Source organism: Furipterus horrens, unplaced genomic scaffold (assembly GCF_987537825.1).
Source record: "Furipterus horrens unplaced genomic scaffold, mFurHor1.1.pri manual_scaffold_7, whole genome shotgun sequence".
Lineage (NCBI taxonomy): Eukaryota > Metazoa > Chordata > Mammalia > Chiroptera > Furipteridae > Furipterus > Furipterus horrens.
The window spans coordinates 42,978,412-42,997,181 of NW_028327177.1; the positions used below are offsets into that span (position 1 = coordinate 42,978,412).

An 18,770-nucleotide genomic window follows, 5' to 3' on the forward strand; every position below is an offset into this window, starting at 1 on the left:
CACGTTTGCCACGTTCCCAAGCACTGTGAAAGACTGGAAAGTCGCAGGCGCCTCGCCCTTACTAGCGGTTGCGTTGTGCCAGAACAGCCCCAAGTCTTCAGGGGGCGGGAAAGCGCAGCAGGATTCCACCCCCCTCATAGAGTCCTTTGTGATTGGTTATGTTCCCCGTCACTCAGTCTTACGGGGCGGGGAGGAGGCGGGGCGGGGCCGGGAAGAGGCGTGGCCGAAAAGGCCGGGAGCTGCGCTCTCGCCTCTGGAGGGAGTCACCCGTTCGGCTCACCGAAGAGCCGAGCGCGCGCAGCCGGCAAGCTATCGCAAGTCTGTGCTCGGCTGGAGGTGCTGAGGCACAGGGGCTGCTGCTACAGGAGCCGCGGCCCGCACCTGCTACGGCGTCCGCCACCGTCAGCGGCCCCCGCACCTCCTGATCGTCCACGCACTGAGGGAGCCCTACACCCCTCGCCTGCTCCAGAGGTGCGCACGATGGCTCCGCGTAAGAATGCCAAGGGCGGCGGCGGCAACAACAGCAGCAGCAGCAGTAGCAGTAGTGGCTCCGGCAGCGGCAGCGGCAGCAGCAGCAGCAGCAGCCCCGGGGCTCGGAGAGGTCAGAGGGCCGGGGACAGGGATTTGGGACAGGTTTCGGGGTGCGGTCCGGGCGGCGGGTGATGTGGTCCTATCTCTCTAGGTTCCACCGTGCGTCTCCTACTCCATCCTCCACGTTGCTCCTGTTGGCGCGAGCAGAGGCCGCGCTTGGTGGGCCTGGCGGGCAGACTGGAGGGGCTCTCTGATCAGGGTCCGCGGCCTCGGGGTGCTGGTGCCGGGGAGCCCTGGGCTGATCCCTGCTGAACCCTCACTGGCGGGGCGCAGCCGAGATGGAGGTTATTGACCGAGACTTTCTTGGCTTTCCGTGGGACTGAAGATGGGAGTAAGAGAAACAATTTACCTTTGCCTTGCATATTTTGGGGAATTTGGAAAAGAGCCAAAGTCAGAGAAAATGAATTCCTGCCAAATCAGCCGCTTTTTAAGAGCAACTCAAAGGATAATCTATAGGGATGTAGAGTGTGTGTGTGTGTGCTGGGGGGAGGGGTAATGATTTCAATGTTCTTCACAATTATTTTAAATATTTTTTCCTTGATGTAGCTTTCTTAACATGCGCTGTAGTTGCTTTTAAAGTATTGCGGAATACCATAGAATACTGGGCGAGCTTCTCTATTTTTTCCCAGTGTGTGTGTGTGTGTGTGTGTGTGTGTGTGTGTGTGTTGAAATCTATATTCACCTTTCTACTCTATGTGCTTACCCACCGGAGAGAGAGCAGATGTTTTAAATCTGTTTCATCTCGTATTTCAGTGGTTCTCGGTTTCTCTTATGCTCCCTTTGATTCCTAGGATATTGAAAGTGCAATACACATGTGTGTTGAATGTGAGCTGTAAACTTTTTTGGAAATGATCATTTTGAAATGATTTAGACTCTTCGTTTCCTGAGGTCTGTATGTAGTGTATTCGTATTTATCAAGAAAATAAATCAGATAACCATATCCCTACTTCAAAGAACTATTTGTTTATAGCACTATCTGAAATTGTCTTATTTATTTTCATGTGTTGTCTTCCTATTTTATTCCCTTCTTTTGTTTATTTCTATTCCAAACCTCTAGAATGGTCCTGGCCCTTAACAGGTGCTCAATAAATATTTGATCAGTGAATGAATGAATAAATTTAAATGGTGCAATTAAAGTCATTGCACAGATTTATGCTCTGAGAACTAGTATTTGTATTCTCAATGGAAAAAGATAGTTTGAAGTTCAAAGCAATCATATTAATTCACTTTTGACATAAGAAATGGTTTCTTTTGTCACTTGTCCTTAAATGCCAATCAGTGACTTAAACAGGTCGAAGACTAGATGAACTAGCTCAGGTGGTTCTAGCTACTGTTTTTTAAACTCTCTAAATGAGAAAAGACATTGTGCCGCTTATATACCAACAGAGAAAGCTGGTAAACAAGACTTTGATGTTGTTTTCAAAAGTTTTATTCTGTAGCTATTTATAAGGGAAACACATCTTTTTCTTTTTATTTATTTTTTATCATTTTCACTCATGAGTAGTGAGGACTGATTACACTTGAGGAAATCACTGTATGGCTTCTTACTGGTAAGAATTGGTATTGGGAAATATGTACGGATTGTGTTTCCACCCCACTGAACCAGTTTTAACAAGCAGGTAACACATTTAAGAAATATTATGACCTAAATGAATGTATTCTGACTTTTGTTTTCAGGCATTTTAGGGCAACCTTGGTCCATATTTGAAGATCTACAGCCTTTTAAGCATTTTACATATTGTTTCCATAATTGTTATGAAACAGACATAGTATGTAAAAGAGAATATGTTAAAAAGTACCTTATTGTATAAAAACAATACAAACAAAAAAGCCTCAAAGCATTTAAAGAGTTGGTATTGGAGTCTTGCGTGTTACATAATGAGTATTCTTTTTCCACAGCTTTTTTTTTTTTTTTTCAGTAACTATTGAGTTCTGATAACGTGCCAGGTAGGAGGCACTGGAGATGGACATGAAGATTCTTTCAGTCAAAAACAATCACACTGCAGTGCTGACAGTGTGATTTTATTTATATTGTTTTCTTGTAGCATGATATACACAAAAGGTAAAGCCAACTATTCTCTTCTTGCTGTTTTTTGGGTCATTGAAGTATAGACATCGATGCCCAAACCATTCCCGTCTGCTGGAGAAATCACAGAAGCCGAAGAAATTTTGGCAGTGCCATTACTGTGAGGCCTATTCTGTTCCCCCTCTAATCTTAGAGATGAGGAAATTAATGTCCACAAAGGTTTTCTAGTTCATTAAAAATTGTGTAGTTCTTGGAAACCCAACTAGTTAATGGAAGATCCAAGACTAGAACTCAGGCTTTCTGTTATTCATTTATTATACTACAATGTTTGCATTTTAGGTTGTCTAATTTGTAAGATTTTATAAGAGTCTTGGAGCTGAGGTAGATTATTGTTTAAGTTTCCTTAAGATTCTCTTTATGGCACACTACAAGTAGTTATTTAGAAAAAGTGTGATTATGTTGTTTAATCAATTAAATTTCCTGGGGCTAAAATTATGTTTGAAACAGTACATTTGAAAATTGCAGTTTGAGAAATGCAAGGGCTCAAATAGTGAGTTTAAAAAAAATTTTATTTTTTTATTTTTATTATTATTATTATTTTTTGCATTAAGAGTCTGAAGCTGATGATGACATCGGTCACATTCAACATTATTATTGCTTAATTGTTGTATAAAAATATGGGGTGAAAAAAACCCAGTCTTCTGAAGCATGCACTTTAGGGAAAAGGTGGTCATACTGAAAAGCAGTATTTGGAAACTAAAACTAGGGATTTATATAACACTTAGATTTTTAACGCGTGCCTGCTTTTTTATTTTACTCAACTTAATTGAAAACTACTAAAATGCCTAGTTTCCAATAAAGCTAAATTTTACCTGTTTAGTTTTACTCCTTAAAATTTAAAAGAGACATGAGTAAATTGGACCTTTAACTTGCATATAAAAATTTGATTTGTATGGCTAGTTGAGGCCAGAGGAAACCTCCTTCAGATTTATTGATTTGAAAATCTTTGGTTAAGAAGGATCAATGTCCTTTTGGGCTTATTTTGTAGTACAGTGACACTGGTGTGTGTAACTTTTTTGTTTGTTTAGCTTTTCCCTTTTGATTCTCATTCAGTCTTTCCCTATAGCTTCTAACACGCTCCAGGGATGTGACATCTGTTCATTTTATCTAATACATGCTGCTCCATTGCCCTTTACCAGTAGGTGTCACTGTAGAATACTATTTCCTCCTTCAATCCGAAGCTTCAGATTATACAACACTGATTAGTTTTTTAAAATTTAATCAGTCCTGTACATACTCAAAACTATCCAGGGACAACTACTTAAAAACTCTTAGCCACTGCTCTCAAAGTCTTCAACAGCAGATTTTGAAATTTAGTAAGTTTGTCCCTAGCAGCCTTGTTTACTTAGGTTTCTCTTCTGTAGAATTACACGGATGCATATACTGTATGTAAAATTTATACATTTGGAGATTCATTTGTTGGATATTAATTATTTAGAAATGGGTTTTCTTTTTACTTTTAGTATCTCTTAGACTAGTAAGTAACTAATGAGTATGGTACACTACTGATTGCTTTCTGACTTCCTTGAATGAACAGGCCTGGGTGAAATTTCATTTTCTTTGCCCACTATCAGTTAGGGCCAGTTGCTTAATCCTGCATTAGTCATTCTAGGATGAAAAGATAGGAAGGCCATCATTCTTCCTCTACAAGAACTGCACTATTTTGTGTTCAGTGGAACAGCACTTTGTTCTCCCTGCCAGGTCATATGAAACCAAGTACTAATAAGTATTCTGAGCAAACTTTTGAACAAATTAAACAAACAAACAAACAAACAAACAAACAAACATATTAATCTGTATTGGGTTTAGGAAATAAAAAGAAAGAGCTGTATTTTAGTCTTGTTTTAAAATCATATGTCTCTGAGAGATTACTAGAAAATGAGAGATTTTCACTTTCCACTGATTACCAGTAGAGTAACTTTGATGGAGGCTTATGTGGGCTATCCTCCTTATTTTTAGTTAGTATGGCAATTTAACCCTTGAGATCTCCGGTCCCAATAGAATAAACTTTCTTATTTCTTTAGAAAGGCAATGTAGTTTGGGAAAGAGTATTGACCTGGATTCATATCTAAGAACTGTGTGGCAAGTCATTTAAAACTCTAATCTCGGTCTCCTCAAACAGAAGAATTATTCTTTCCTCTCCTTTCAGTTATGATAGCCCTAAAACCAATTTTATATGCCTCTCTGTTTTTAGATGTTTTCATTGAAGTATTTTTAATCTAAGAGTGAGTACAAAATTTGGAGATTATAAGGATAATAGAGCTAAGCAAGCCATTCATTGTGTGCTTGAAATTTTTAGATAATTGTTGTAAAAAACAAGTCATGTTTTGTTATAGCATTCTGTACCATCTGTGTTTTAAGTAAAATGGATGTTCTAGAGGTCATTTTTTGTACTGTGGCTTTGAGTACAACTTGACACATTTCTTTTTCCTTTTGGGGGTGTATAAGTATACCATTTGCCTGCCAACCTCCAAGTTGCTATTTTACTCTTTAATCCCTCTGAGGTCTGTAACATTAATTCACTTTACAAGAGCTCAGATACATTTTAGTCTTTTGATACTCTTTCAACACACTGTTTTAATATCATGAAAATATGCAACTAAGTTTGCGTCTTGGATACTTCCTTATCTCCTAAGTGGTATGATTTCATTCTATAGCACCAATTTTCAGCCTTTTTCATCTCATGGCACACATAAGTTACTAAAATTCTGTGGCATACCAAAAAATATATTTTTTGCTGATCTGACAAAAAAATAGATATAATTTTGACTCATTCACACAGGACAGCTATTGTTGTGTTGGCTGTTGTCTTCTTTTTTTTTTTTGACTATCTAAGGGATAAGAGATCAATGCTCCTAACCAAATAATTGGGCATTGAATGTATTAAAAATTCTTGTGGCACACTAGTGTGTTGCAGCACACAGGTGGAAAATCACTGTTCTATATCAATATGAAAAAAAAAACAAAAACATTTTAAAGTTTAACTTTCCTTAACTAAAACCTGTGTGTACCTAGAACCCATCTACAATGTACCCATATCTTTGGGGAAATCCAAGGCCATCTGCAGGGAAACTTGGAGGTGCCAGGACTCCCTCAGTGCCTGCTGTCGAGAGTCTGTTCAGCACTGTACATATGCATGTCTGGGGTTTGATCTTATAGTTCTGGTCATTTTATTAGATGACTGGAGATGAGGTTGTTCATTTCGTCCTTCTTCCTTGTGCGCCTCTGTCGGGGTATGTTCTGGAGCCCAATGCTTTCACCTTTTAACTTTTTTACTCCGCTGGTAGTACTGGAAGTCCAGATGGTGTTTTCTTGTTAGTCGCCATCATTTTTAAAAATTTTTATTTACTTTATTTTCCTGAACTGAGAGTGCTCTAGGCTTTTGGTCTTCATTTGATATTCATTTTTCAGGGAAGTATCTTGGTTACTTTTAGCTGATATGGTTATATTTTAATGGCACACCACTGAAGATAATTTAGTTCTGGTCAGATAATGCCTGAGGACAAATTTGCTATAGGTAACCCGTTAGACTCAAAGGAAAATTTGAGCTTTCTTGGTGAATAGATCTTTTAAACAATAGTTACATAAGATCTTTTCAGGGATCAGAGCTGTTGGTTGGCCCCAGTGTCAGTTCCAGGTGACTTGCCTGGCCATTCTGGCTGCAGCACGACTGCCATCATTTATCAGAGATAGATACTCTCTGTGCTCTGATTTATAGTTAATTAATAGGACCAGGGATAGTGGAGGAGTGGTGTCCAGGTAGAGCAGAGTGAAAGCCCTGTTGCTGGACTTGGAGAAATGCCAGCACCTTCCTCCTCTTTGCCTACAGATTTAACCTAGTGACTCATTCTGTGTGGAAACCAACAAGCATCAGTCTTAATTTTAAAATGAGAGAATATTGTTTGATAAAATAATTTCAGTCCATAACCAGTAATGTATAACTCCCTTTTCTTATATAGTATATAAGTTTGGCAGCCTTTTCTGCCTTTCCATATGCAGACTCACTGCTCTTGTGTTGTTCTATCCTGTCTCTAACTTCTCTTGTTTATCATACTGTGAATATGCATGATCCCCACCCCCACCCCTGTCTTTTACACCCTGTTTTAAATTTCAATTTTCCTGAAATGGTATATTGGCAAGTCTTTTTGATCTTAGATTCACATGTGAATTTAATTTAGGAGCAGTTAATTTTTCTTCATGAAAATAAAAATCTGTGTTGTAAATGTTTTTTGAGAGAATAACATTAATTTTACTTTCTCATTTTTTGAATCAAATTGGTTTGACTAAAATATTTGTCACTGAGTTTTATAAATTATTTCATGCTTTTTCTGTCTTCTAGAATGTTAATGTTTCTATGTGCTTCTCTTTAAAACTCATACAGATGAAGAAATAAAATGTTACCAAATTATTGTTTCTTCTATCTTGTGTTCTCCCTTCCCAACCACTCATAAATTTTGTGATAATCATTATTGCATTTCCTTATAATATATAGAAACACAAATAATATTATATAATGTTATACTGCACATTGTATATTTTCTATTCATTCATGTAAAATCTACCATTAAAAGCAATATATATGAAAGCTGCTTAGGAAGTATCCCTATGTATAGAAATATATGTATACTTGTTTAGCACATGTTGACAGTTTTGTGAATTGGCTCACCTTTGGCATACTAGTTTGTCTCCACTTGGTAGAGTTCTACCAAACTCTGGCTCTCCATTTTCATACAGAGGTGGGCAAAAGTAGATTTACAGTTGTGATGATGCAAAACGCATGTCATGCACTTTTTCTTGTGCATATTGACCATATACACTACCTTCTTTTGTGAAAATTCTGTTTAGCTCTTTCACCCATCTTTGTTGTTTTTTTTTGTCTTTTTGTTATTTTACTACAATTTTTGTATATTCTGGATAAAAGTTCATTTCAAATAAGTATTGCAGATATGTCTTCAAATCTATGACTAACCTTTTCATTTTTCTTAATACTATCTTTTGAAGTACAAATATTTTTAATATTGATGTTTATTTTACTTTATGTCTTTTGCTTATTGGATTGAGGGAATTTCTTTTTATTTCTAGGTTGAGAATTTTGTCAAATGTTTTTTCTCTAATCAAAATGATCATGTGGCTTTTCATCTTTATATTGTTAATATGGTAAATTATATTTATGCTTTCAATGTTAAACCACCTTTCAGTCCTAAAATAAGTCTCATTTGGTCATGATGAATTATCTTTTTTATATAGTTCGTTATTTGCTAATATTTTGTCAACAGTTTTGCATATGTATTCATGAGGGATGTGGGTTCATAATTTTCTTCTCCTCTTCCCTTCTTTTCCTCCCTTTTTCCCTCTCCATTATTCCCTCGCTCCCCTTCCTTCCCTTAATGATTAGTACTCACTTTTCTCTGTCTGTGTGGATTATAATTTATAATAATAGACATTCTAATTTAAAACCACTCTTACCTTCCTGGGAGAAATCCAATATTGTTACATATTTTTCAATATTATTGGATTAGTTTTGTTAATATATTCATAAGTAAAACTGACCTATAATTTTCTTGGCTGGTTTTGTTATCAAGATTATATTAGCCACATAAGTGAATTTAGGAAGATTTCTTCCTTTTCTATTTTTTGGATAGTTTTATAAGACTGGTTATTTGGCAGGACTTATTTGAACCTTTTTGTCATTTACCCACCATTAAAGAGGACATGGAGTAGTGAGGAGGGGAAACCATATTACAATTTAACCATTTATATGACCATCTAAGTTTCCTGTTCCTTCTTGAGTCAGGTTGGCTAAGTTACATTTTTGTTTCTTCTTAGGCACATTACATTTGTTGAAGATGTATTATTTGTTTCTGTCTTTGAATTTTCAGGCTTACTGGCAAAAGTTGTTTATGGTTTTAGCCATAACTCTTGAAAACAATATTGCTATTACCTTGCAATACCATAAAATTGTTTTTAAAAATTACTAAATATAGCTTCTTTACATCATAGCTAGTTTTTTAGACGCAAAGAATGTTTTCAGAGTTTATTGAAATGAAAAGTCTTTATAAAATAGACTAGATATTCTAATATGTCTGAGAATGTAAGCCATCTCAAACTGGTAATTTGGTTGGATTGACTTGGTTGGGTGACTACTTTCCTCCGTAAGTGGTTATGGCTAACACTGGGTATATTACTCTGCTCAAAGTTGAACTTACTCTCTTCATGAACAAAGCACAATATTTGTTTTCTGAAATTTTCAGATTTATTTGATTATTTTATGGGTTTTAGCTACTCAGTCTGTTTAGATATAATCAGTAAATAAGTACACCCGGAGGCCTAGGGTGCCTGAAATAGATCTAAGACACAATTACTGATGGGCGCTGGCTCATAGGCAGATTTATGTGCCATACATAGCCCATTGTTTCATTTGCTCCGTAAGATTATGGAGCTAGGGCATTTTTAAGGTGAAATTAATGTGTAATGAAGTTGCAATGCCGATAAGCAACTTGTATTTATTTTAGTTTATTTTACTTTTCTAGTGGTAGGGTATTATTTGTGTTAATAAGATCCTAAGCCAAGTTTTAGAATTCTCTTGTGATCAGTAAGATGATTGCATAAGGATAGAGTGAGATTGAGTAAGATAGAGCCCAGTCACTAGTTTAAGTAAGTACTAACTTGGAATAAACTTAAACTGTGCACATTCCAGACCATCTCCCTCAGCTGTTCCCTCAACAAAGCCTTGCAGTCTTTCTTTGTGTTCTTAGTTGATGTTTACCCATGTTGTCACCACCAGTGATTTAAATCTTCAACTCCTTGAGCTCTATGCCTTGGTACTTACCATTCAGTTTTGACAGATGACTTCTTCCCGTTGTGAGGAGAAATCAGAGAACAGCCTTCTAGAGTTGCTCATCTCCTGTGTGATGGAGGGGAGTTGGCCTGTGAGTTGAATGACACTGGGAGACAACTGACTTGAGGCTGATTATCCCCCACGTGGGGAGACGGGATCTGGGACCTAGGGTGGTGGCTAAGGCCAATGTAGTTGAGAATCCTGAAGAGATACTGCTCTCGTTTGGATGTGAAAAGGTCCCAACAACTGAGTTTGTGAACTATACCTTTAATGTAGAGTTCAGTAAAGCCCTTTTTCTTTCTTTAGCCTGAGGAGGCCTCAGGAGGGTGGAGATGAGCCAGTACCATAAGTCAGAATAGAAAATTTTGGCATTCACAGCTATTATGGACCTTTGTGTCTCCACCTGCCTAAGAGAAAAACAAAGCCTGGGAAGGAAATTCTGAGCCTCTATGGGGGTTATCCTAAGTGAACATCACTCTCTCAGGGACTGTGAGCCCACACTTACCTTGTCCCTGAGAACTGAGGACTTGTCTCCACCCCCTCACACCCCTTTCTTCAGTCTTTCTCACTTAATCTAAAACAAAACAAGAAACACTAAAACCTCTTCCTACTCTGCCTACCCTACCCAGCCAAATATTTACAAATGATTAGTACAGGCTCATTTTCTTTTCTTGCTCACTTTAGGTCTTTCTGGCCAGTCAAGAGACTACCTTGATCCCAAATCCGCTGGGCTCTTGTTTTTTTACTTTATCTGCTCCCTGAAGGATCATCATCCTAGGATTCTTTGTTTGACCTTGCTCTGATCCTGGGCTATACACTCTTCATAGCTGTTACCTATTGATGGCTCTTAATTCTTAAGTTCCCTGAGCTGTAGACTTATGTAATAACAATAATGACAGGAAAAATATACCTACTGCTCATCAAATGCTAACTATATGTCAAACATTGTGTACATCTTTTGCATTTAATTCTCATAGTAATTCTCTAAATTCTCTTTTTATAGATGAAGAAATGGAAGTTTTAATTTAGGAAAATTCAAAGAAGAGTATAGATCCCATTTTCGACTATAAAGGTACTTTAGACATTTTAGGTTCTCATAACTGGTCCTGTTTCATCCTTCTGTCATACTATCTGTATAAAGTGGAAATTAGATCATTTTCACTTCCTTATTTGAAAACCCAAGTACTCAAGATAGAATTTAAATTCCTCAACATGATCTAGGAGGCCCTTCATGATCTTTCTCCTTTTACCCTCTCTAGCCATTCTCTGCCTCTCTTTCTTTATGTTTATATTAATTGAGCCATATTAAATCACTTTCTGTAGCCTTTCTGTATTTGCACATCCTGTGTCTTTTTCTAGGACAGCTTCTCACTTTTCCTTTCCCTGTGTGACTTCTGTGTACCCTTCAAATTTAGCTCCTTCACCAGTTCTTCCCTCCTCTTCCTTTATTATCTTCCTGTACACTGGGTTTTCTTCTCCCCCACCGCCAGTATGGGTTCCTATATATAGCACTCTCTGCATATCACTATATTAGCATCCTCATTCATTTACAATTTCCTTCATGATATTAGACAACAAAATATCATCAGAGAGATCTAGGGTTGGGACAGTTACTCCTTATGTTTGATATAGTAAACACCATGTTTTGTTTTCTCTTTATCTCTAGGGCTTAAATCATTGTCTGGACTTGGTAGGTACTCAATAAATGTTGGAATGAACAAATATGGGTAAAAGGCCTTCCGTCTAGTAGGCCAAAAAGGCATTGAGAGTAGGGGCTGTTGTTTTGTGTCTTCTATACTGCCTTGAATGTATTAAGTGCTCAAAAAGTATATGTTGCATGGTGGATTTTTTAGGTTTATATTATGGTCAAGAACACAGATCAGAAAGTCTTACTGGTGTTCATAAGTGTCTGAGCTAAAGAAGCAAGCAATAATATTATTAGGGATGTATACATATACTTCATTTATGTGGAGAATTGTTTAAATAGATTGAGTCCTTTAGTAGATAGTGTTTAGGCACTGCTAGTAATTTCAACACAGTGGCTTTTGGAGTTATACCTCTAGGAAGCTATTCTGAAGTCATGAGAGGCATTCCTCATACTCTTATTCATAGTTCACTCTGATTGGAAAGAAGGTTGGGTAGAAACACATTTTATTCTGCATTTTGTGAAGTTGGAAATGCTCTGTTTACATTGCAAGATTTTGATTTTCTTCTTACTTTGTTATTAAATATGACTCAAAGATAGGCTAAATTTGTTAATGGGAGTACTATAATACCGCTGAAGTTTTCTTTCTTTTTTTGGTTTTGGCTTTTAAAATTCCTTTGTAAGAATGATGAGTATTTCCTTTCTGACTGAAGATTTAAGATTGGCCAATTTTGATTGAAAAATATAAAACTGTGAACAGTGCTAACGTTTATGAAGAATAGTTTGGAGCAGATTATACCTTAAACGCTGTCTTTAACATACAAGATTATGACTCTTTCCAAATGATTATTTAAATCCGTATTGTCCTATATACCCTTTTATCATAACATAACCAAAGTGAAATTTGTTTTTCTTCCCCACCAGACTATAAAGTAGGTGGCCTTCCTTGTTTAGTGCTGTAGCACAGGGTAGGGATTTTAAGAGTATTTGTTGAGTGAATGAATATTCAGGTATATGGGAAAAACTAGGGAAGCCATTTAAAATTTACCACCTTGTGATATTTTATTACTAGCTTATAGCATTGAAAGCACTTTGTTTTACTGATCTGACTTGTATATTGACAAGAAGTGTTCTATTTAGGGCAATACTTTTATCCAGGATGGTATTAAAAATGTTTAACCACAGATATAGGAGAGGCCCTGCCCAGTCAGAATGCCTGTAACACATACTTGCTTCCTAAACTTGAGTTTCTCTGTAACTTGCATAAAGTTGTGTGACTTCAGCTTTTTTAGCTAGACAGATCTTCTGGGTCATACTCCTAGGAACCTATAGAAGCAGACCAAGTTATTCCGGAACATAGTCAAGAGACCCGCATTTGAAACAATATCAATACAGGACAATGGTGTGCTTGGTGACTTTTATTCTGGGTGACTTCATCCAGGGGAAAGAGGGAGTGCATTTACTGAGGCTGGTGCTGCGGGAGTGGTTGTGGAGGGTGTTTAGAGCAAAATGAGGCAGTGAGAGTAGGAAAATGTCCAGCAAGCAGATGGAAATATGAGGTCTGTCTAGAAAGTATCCATCCAGGTAATATGAAAAATAGAGACATTTATTGAAGAAGATACAAGATACAAGAAACATTATACACAGGACAATGATGCCTCAGTCTCCTTCAAATGAGGTGCCTTGGGACCTCACATAGTTCTCCCAATTGCCATCAGCTGCCCTGTCATGTTTTCCTGAATCTCATCAGTGGTCTAAAATCTCATCCCTTTCAAAGGTGATTTTAGTTTTGGGAAAAACCAGAAGACACGGGTGCCAAATCTGGGCCATAGTGGGGCTGAATCACTTGGGTGATTTGATGTTTCTTCAAAAACTCTACCTGAGATGTGATGCATGAGCAGGCTCATTGTCATGATGAAGCTGCCAATCACCAGTTGTCCATAGCTGCAGAGGGATGGTCAAGCTTAATGCAAAATTTGATGCAGATTCGCTGCTGTACTCACTTCGTCATTTTGAATGCGACAGCCACACATTATGCATGCTCACTCAAAGGTGTCTACTGCCCTTACTGACTAGTACAGTGAAGTCATCATTGTTTACGCATGCTCATTCCAGTCCACTCTCCTTAGCTGTCAGGTTAACATCAATGTTGCACAAATCGTTCTCATTATATTAATAATGGCTGGATTTTTTTCTGGACAGACCTCATACAAAGTAACCACAAACTGCAAAAAGGAAATATCTGGTGGAGACAGTTTATTATTTGGTTTTTAATAAGTTTGAGGCCAGAGGCTGTATTGTTGTTCTTTTCATTACTGCTGAGTTTAGGACTTGATTCTTGACTTCTGTTTTTTTTAAAGACCATTGAATTTTATTTTAATTTTTTATTTTTCCAATTTTTTGTTTTGAGACTTTCAAATCTGCATAATAACAAAAAAGACTTGTACACTGAGAAACATGTGTGCACTGTCCACCTGAACTTACTTATTCTTAGCAATTTGCCACATTTACTCTCTTTTTTTGTGGATCTACCTTTATCTCTCTCTGGAACTCTTTACAAGTAAGTTGTCATTATGAGAGTTTAACTCGCTTGACTACCTTTCCACATATCTCATAAGGACAAGGACATTTTCCTACATAACCGCAATAGGGTTCTCAAACCCCAAAAATTTAACATTGGTATTATCTAAATGCACTCCATATTCAGTTTCTTTAGTTCTCTAGAAGCATTCTTAATACTTAGAGCTTTAGTTTTTTTTATTTTTATTTTTACTTATTCAGAATGCGCTCATGAATTAAACTGGGAGCTTTTAATATTTTAGATTCTTGGCTCTTACCCTCTAGAGTATCCAATTCTTTGGAATGGCTTGAAAATCTGTTTTTTTGTTTGTTTGTTTTTTTGAACTTTTTAATTTGGAAAAAAATCAAATCAAGATAGTTATAAGAAAGATTATTTGATTCACCACTTATTAATTGTTTGATACCTTTGCCTTCTGCTTGTCTTTCTAGACACACAAACCATTTTACGTATTTATTCATTTTTCTGCTGAATCACTTGAAAGTTAAATCATGATACTTTACCCTTGGATTCTTCAGCATATTTTTCCTACAGACAAGATATCCTCCAAAGTAACCACAACATAATTATCATGCTCAGGAAGTTTAATGCTGCTATAGTACTATTAACTAATATCAAGTCCATGTTCAAAATTTCCTAATTTATTCCAATAATGTCCTTTAAACTGACCTGCCGACCCACCTTTATATTTTTGATGTCTCACTTACAATAAGAATTTTAAAATTAAATTAGTTTTTCCCCTATAAAGTTTCACAGGTAAGCTATATGCCTTTCCTATAAAATATGTCGCTTTTTGTGATTTTTCTAAAGATTTGATGAGGTGGATATGGTGAAAATTGTTGTAAAAAGAAGTATTTTGATTTCTTCTCATTACAACACTCTAGTAATTTAAATTGTAAGTTACGGAAAGTGGAGGCGAAACATACATATAAAAACAAGTAAACTACTTCTTGACAGAAGTCAAGAGGTTCAAGTGTTGACAGAGCGGTTGTGTGGCAGAGGAATTATATTCCATCCAGTTGAATTTGAGGGAAAACAACTGGCTTAGAACATTTTTGTTAGTTCTCATAGCTAATGAAAATATTCCTTTAAATGGATTTTACTCTTGGTTTTCCTTTCTGTGATACCTATACTAATAGACATTTAATTGACATACTGGCCTTTGATTTCATGACCTTCCTTTTCATTGCACAGTGTTGGAGCCAATAATGGGCTTCTAGTAGTGATTGTGTATCACTGATCCAATGACTGTGTGCAAATGTTGAAATAGATGTCACGTTTCAGAATGTGAGGCATGGAAACCCTGTTAGGTTTAAGTGAGATTTTCCAATTTGTTGATATATTTAAAAAACATAAAATTAATAGAGACATCATCAAATTAAAAACTTGTGTCCATCAAAAGACGCGTTAAGAAAATGAATAGGAAAGGCATAGTCTAGGAGAAAGTTTGTAACACATATATCTGTTAAAGAACAGGTGCTTAGGCAATATAAATAACTCATACAATTCAATTTGAAAAACAAAAATAGGTAAATGTGCAAAAGATTTGAATAGACAGTTCACAAAAGAAGATAAATAAATGGTCAATAAACACTTGAAATATATACTCATGTATTGGTCCTCAGAGGAATGCAAATTAAACCACAGTGAGCTACAATTCCATACTCACCAGTGGCTAAAATTAAAAAGATTGACACCACCAAATGTTGGCAAGATTATAGAACAAAAGAACTCTCAGGCATTCTTGATGGGTATAAAATGGTAGAACCACTTCAGGAAGAGGTCTGGCAGTTTCTTATAACATTAACTGTACATGTACCCTATGACCTAGCAATTTCAGCCCAGGTATTTACACAAGAGAAATGCAAGCACATTTTTAATATGCCAGCAATACTCTTGTGCCAGAATATTTTGAAAAGCTTTATTTGTAATAATCTAAAATGAGAAAGAATACAGTTTCTACTAATAGGAAAATGAATGCACTCTAATGTGCCCTGGTATATTTGTACAATGGAATACTATGCAGCAACAGAAAAGAAAGAACTACTACTATTCATAACTTACATGACTCTCTGGAACAGAAGGCTGAGGGAGAGAAGACTTACACAAACAAGCACATATTGTGTGATGCCATTTTTATGAAATTTCAAGAATAAGTAGAACTAACCTACAGTGAAGTGAAATCAGAATAGTGGGGCTGCCTCTGGGGTTGGGGCTGGTATGCAGTGTGACTGGGGAGGGGCACAGGAGAACTTAGGGGAGTTAATTTTCCCTGTATCCAATGGGATTTGGGTTGCATGCTGGTATATTTTTGTGAAAACTCAGGGAATGAACACTTAAAATTAGAGCCTTTCATTTTATGTAAATTTTAAATAAAAACTGATAAAAAACAATTAAATTGAAGTTTACGATATAGAAGCTGAAGTATTTAAGGAAAGTGAACTCCACAATTTATTTTGAAATGCGTTATACATATGAAATGGATTACTGGATGAGTAGAGGAATGAATAGACAGGACATAAGCAGTATAATAAAATGTTAATGGTAGGATCTATGTGACAGTATACAAGTATTCTCTGTAAAAACCTTTCAGTTTTGTTGCGTGTTTGGAAATTTTTGTAATAAAATATTGGGAAAATGCTCATTGGTTGTTTGAATCGTATGAAATAGCCTTTTTTTTGTTGGCCAAAATGGTCAAATACTGATAATTTTTTATGGTTCAGCCTAATGTTTGCAGTCACGTTTGGAAGCTGTTTTATTTAGCAGTCTTTATCTGACAGAGTATTAATAAGAAGCTTCATTTCCCTTCAGTCATTGTGCTTAGTTGGACTAGATTAATCTCTGGGTGGCAGAGATTCTTGACCATCTCTGGCACAGACTCCTTAACATTCTAGTCACTCCCCATTTCTAAAGTCTGTCTGATTTAACTCTGATCTCGTTGTCATTGAAAAATTTCTTGTCCCCTGTTAGAAGCAAGGCAGGAAGAAGAGCCTGCCATGGAGAAGGGGTGGTTGTGCTCTCTCTGCATAGTCTGCTTTGGGACAGTGTCTGCCTTGCCTCTGCTCGACTCTAGCTTGTCTGGGATACCTGGGCAAGAGACAGGTCGAGAGGGAAAGGCCTCTGTCACCTCCCAGGCCCCTATCAGAGTCTCCTCTGCTGGTTGATAACTGTCCATGATTGCCTACAAGTGACAGTCTCCCAAATGCTTCCTCTTTGAGTTCTCTGGAGACCTGATAAGGACCAGTCATTCCAATCCTCCTGCACATCTACTCCTGTGGAATTTCCACCCTCTCTGGCTCCTGGGAGTCCCTTGCCTGGAAGTCAACCTTTCTGAGTGAGATGCTGCCAGGATGGTATGAACTCGAGTGCTCTACTGCTGCCCACTCTGGTCCATGGAAGCTGACATCTTGCCAGGAGTGCATGCTGCTTGGTAGCTGTCTCCCTTTCTCTGCAACCATCCCTCCCCAGTTCTCTTAGCTCCTGCTCAGCAGCATGGCTGCCATTTTGTCTTTAGTTCCTGCAGAGATTGGGTCCATAACAGCCTGTCCTAAAACTTTATCGTAAGTCATATTGTTAGTCCAGTTAGCCAAAACCTCCAGACAAACAGAATCAGTCCTATGAGGAAGGATATTCCAGGGACCTAGAGATTACTTGCAAGAAAGGAAGGGCAAAAGCCACACCTCTGTTTGCATAATGTTAATTCTTCACTACACAATTTTCAGTTGCAGCCATTCTTGCTTTTTATGTATTATTGCTATTCAGCTTCATCATTATTAACTTATTTTGTAAAAGGTTGTTGGCTGCCCTCAAAATGTATTGTGTTAATTGCATCAACTTGTTTTGTGGCCTGTAATTTTAAAAGATGCATATGTTTTGTAATTTATACTTGACTTTTCTGTATGTTTTGTGCTAGCAGTTTTTGTATCCCACTCCCTGCTCTTCCTCCCCTCCCCATTTGCACTTACACTTTATCGTGAGTGCTGCTTTTGCCTTAGAAAGTGGGAACTTACGGGGGTGAAAGGCCATGCATCTTTTGCTATCTCAGTGGCTTAAGGTCAAAGATCCTTCAGGGACACAGCTGCAAATCAGTCATGGTCATACATAGAGGCTTTGTGATCTAGTCTATTGCAGTGGAGTTGGAGTTATGAGTAGGGCTAGGCTTTTTTGTTTTTGCTTTTAGATTTAAAAAAAGAACATTTTTGTTTTAACAACTTCTCACCACCTCAGAGTATCTGATTGGACACCATAACTCACTTTATACTTTTGCCACTCCCAGTTCAGCGGGAGACAGTCTCACTTTGAACATCATACTGGTAACTGTTACCCACACAGACACATAATTGACTAGTCAAAAAATGGTTTTACTTTTGAGACTAAGTTATTTCTCTTTCGAAAGCTCTGTAGGCAGAAGTCATTAAATTTAAAGACCTAACTCATCAGGACTGACATGAGAAACTAGCTTTTGGAGTTATGTACTATTTGTACTGTGCTTTAGTATTTTACCAATGGAGTTTTGGTACTTCACAGATTGACAAGGTGGGGGTTGATGGACCTGTGTTCTGGACTCAGTTTTTCTCTTCCGCAGTGAATCAGTACTGATATAAACATGGGTAGGTGCTAGTACAGTAGTTCCTCAACTTGGGGTTCCAAAGAATAATAAAGTTTTCCAACAAAATCTGGGGGCTGATATAGATAGGTATTGCTACTATTACTTATACTGATAAAAATAAAAATGACTCCTTCAATTTTATTTTACTAAATTCTAAAATGCTTGGGAACTACTGGGTTTGCATATTTTGCCTTGACTATTTGTAGGTGTTTTCCTGCTATGAATTAATTTTAGAATAATTAAATTCATAGAGATGAGGAATCGTGAAGTGACCTGGCATTCGTTGGACTAAACTTTGCTCCCTTATTTCTGGAGTGTTAGCAGGAAGAGGTTACTCATAAGATTTGAGAAGGAATGTACTTATTTAACAGATCTTTGTTGGGTTTTTACAAGGTGCAAGATAAATGTACAGTAATGAACAGA

General features: G+C 37.1%; 1 protein-coding gene across 7 annotated transcripts in view; it reads left to right on the top strand.

Annotated features, from left to right (window-relative positions):
• Nucleotides 1–225: 225 nt before the first annotated feature.
• The window catches only part of ASPH (aspartate beta-hydroxylase), a 217,355-nt gene continuing 198,810 nt past the window's right edge, over nucleotides 226–18,770 (top strand). For 2 of the 7 annotated variants that reach the window (XM_090283644.1, XM_090283646.1), the window contains exon 1: nucleotides 226–601. In XM_090283644.1, coding sequence (XP_090139770.1) covers nucleotides 481–601 — 121 coding nt within the window. In that variant the 5' untranslated portion in view covers nucleotides 226–480. The remainder of the gene's footprint in view (nucleotides 602–18,770) is intronic. The other 5 variants (XM_090283642.1, XM_090283647.1, XM_090283653.1 and 2 more) reach the window with 4 other exon arrangements.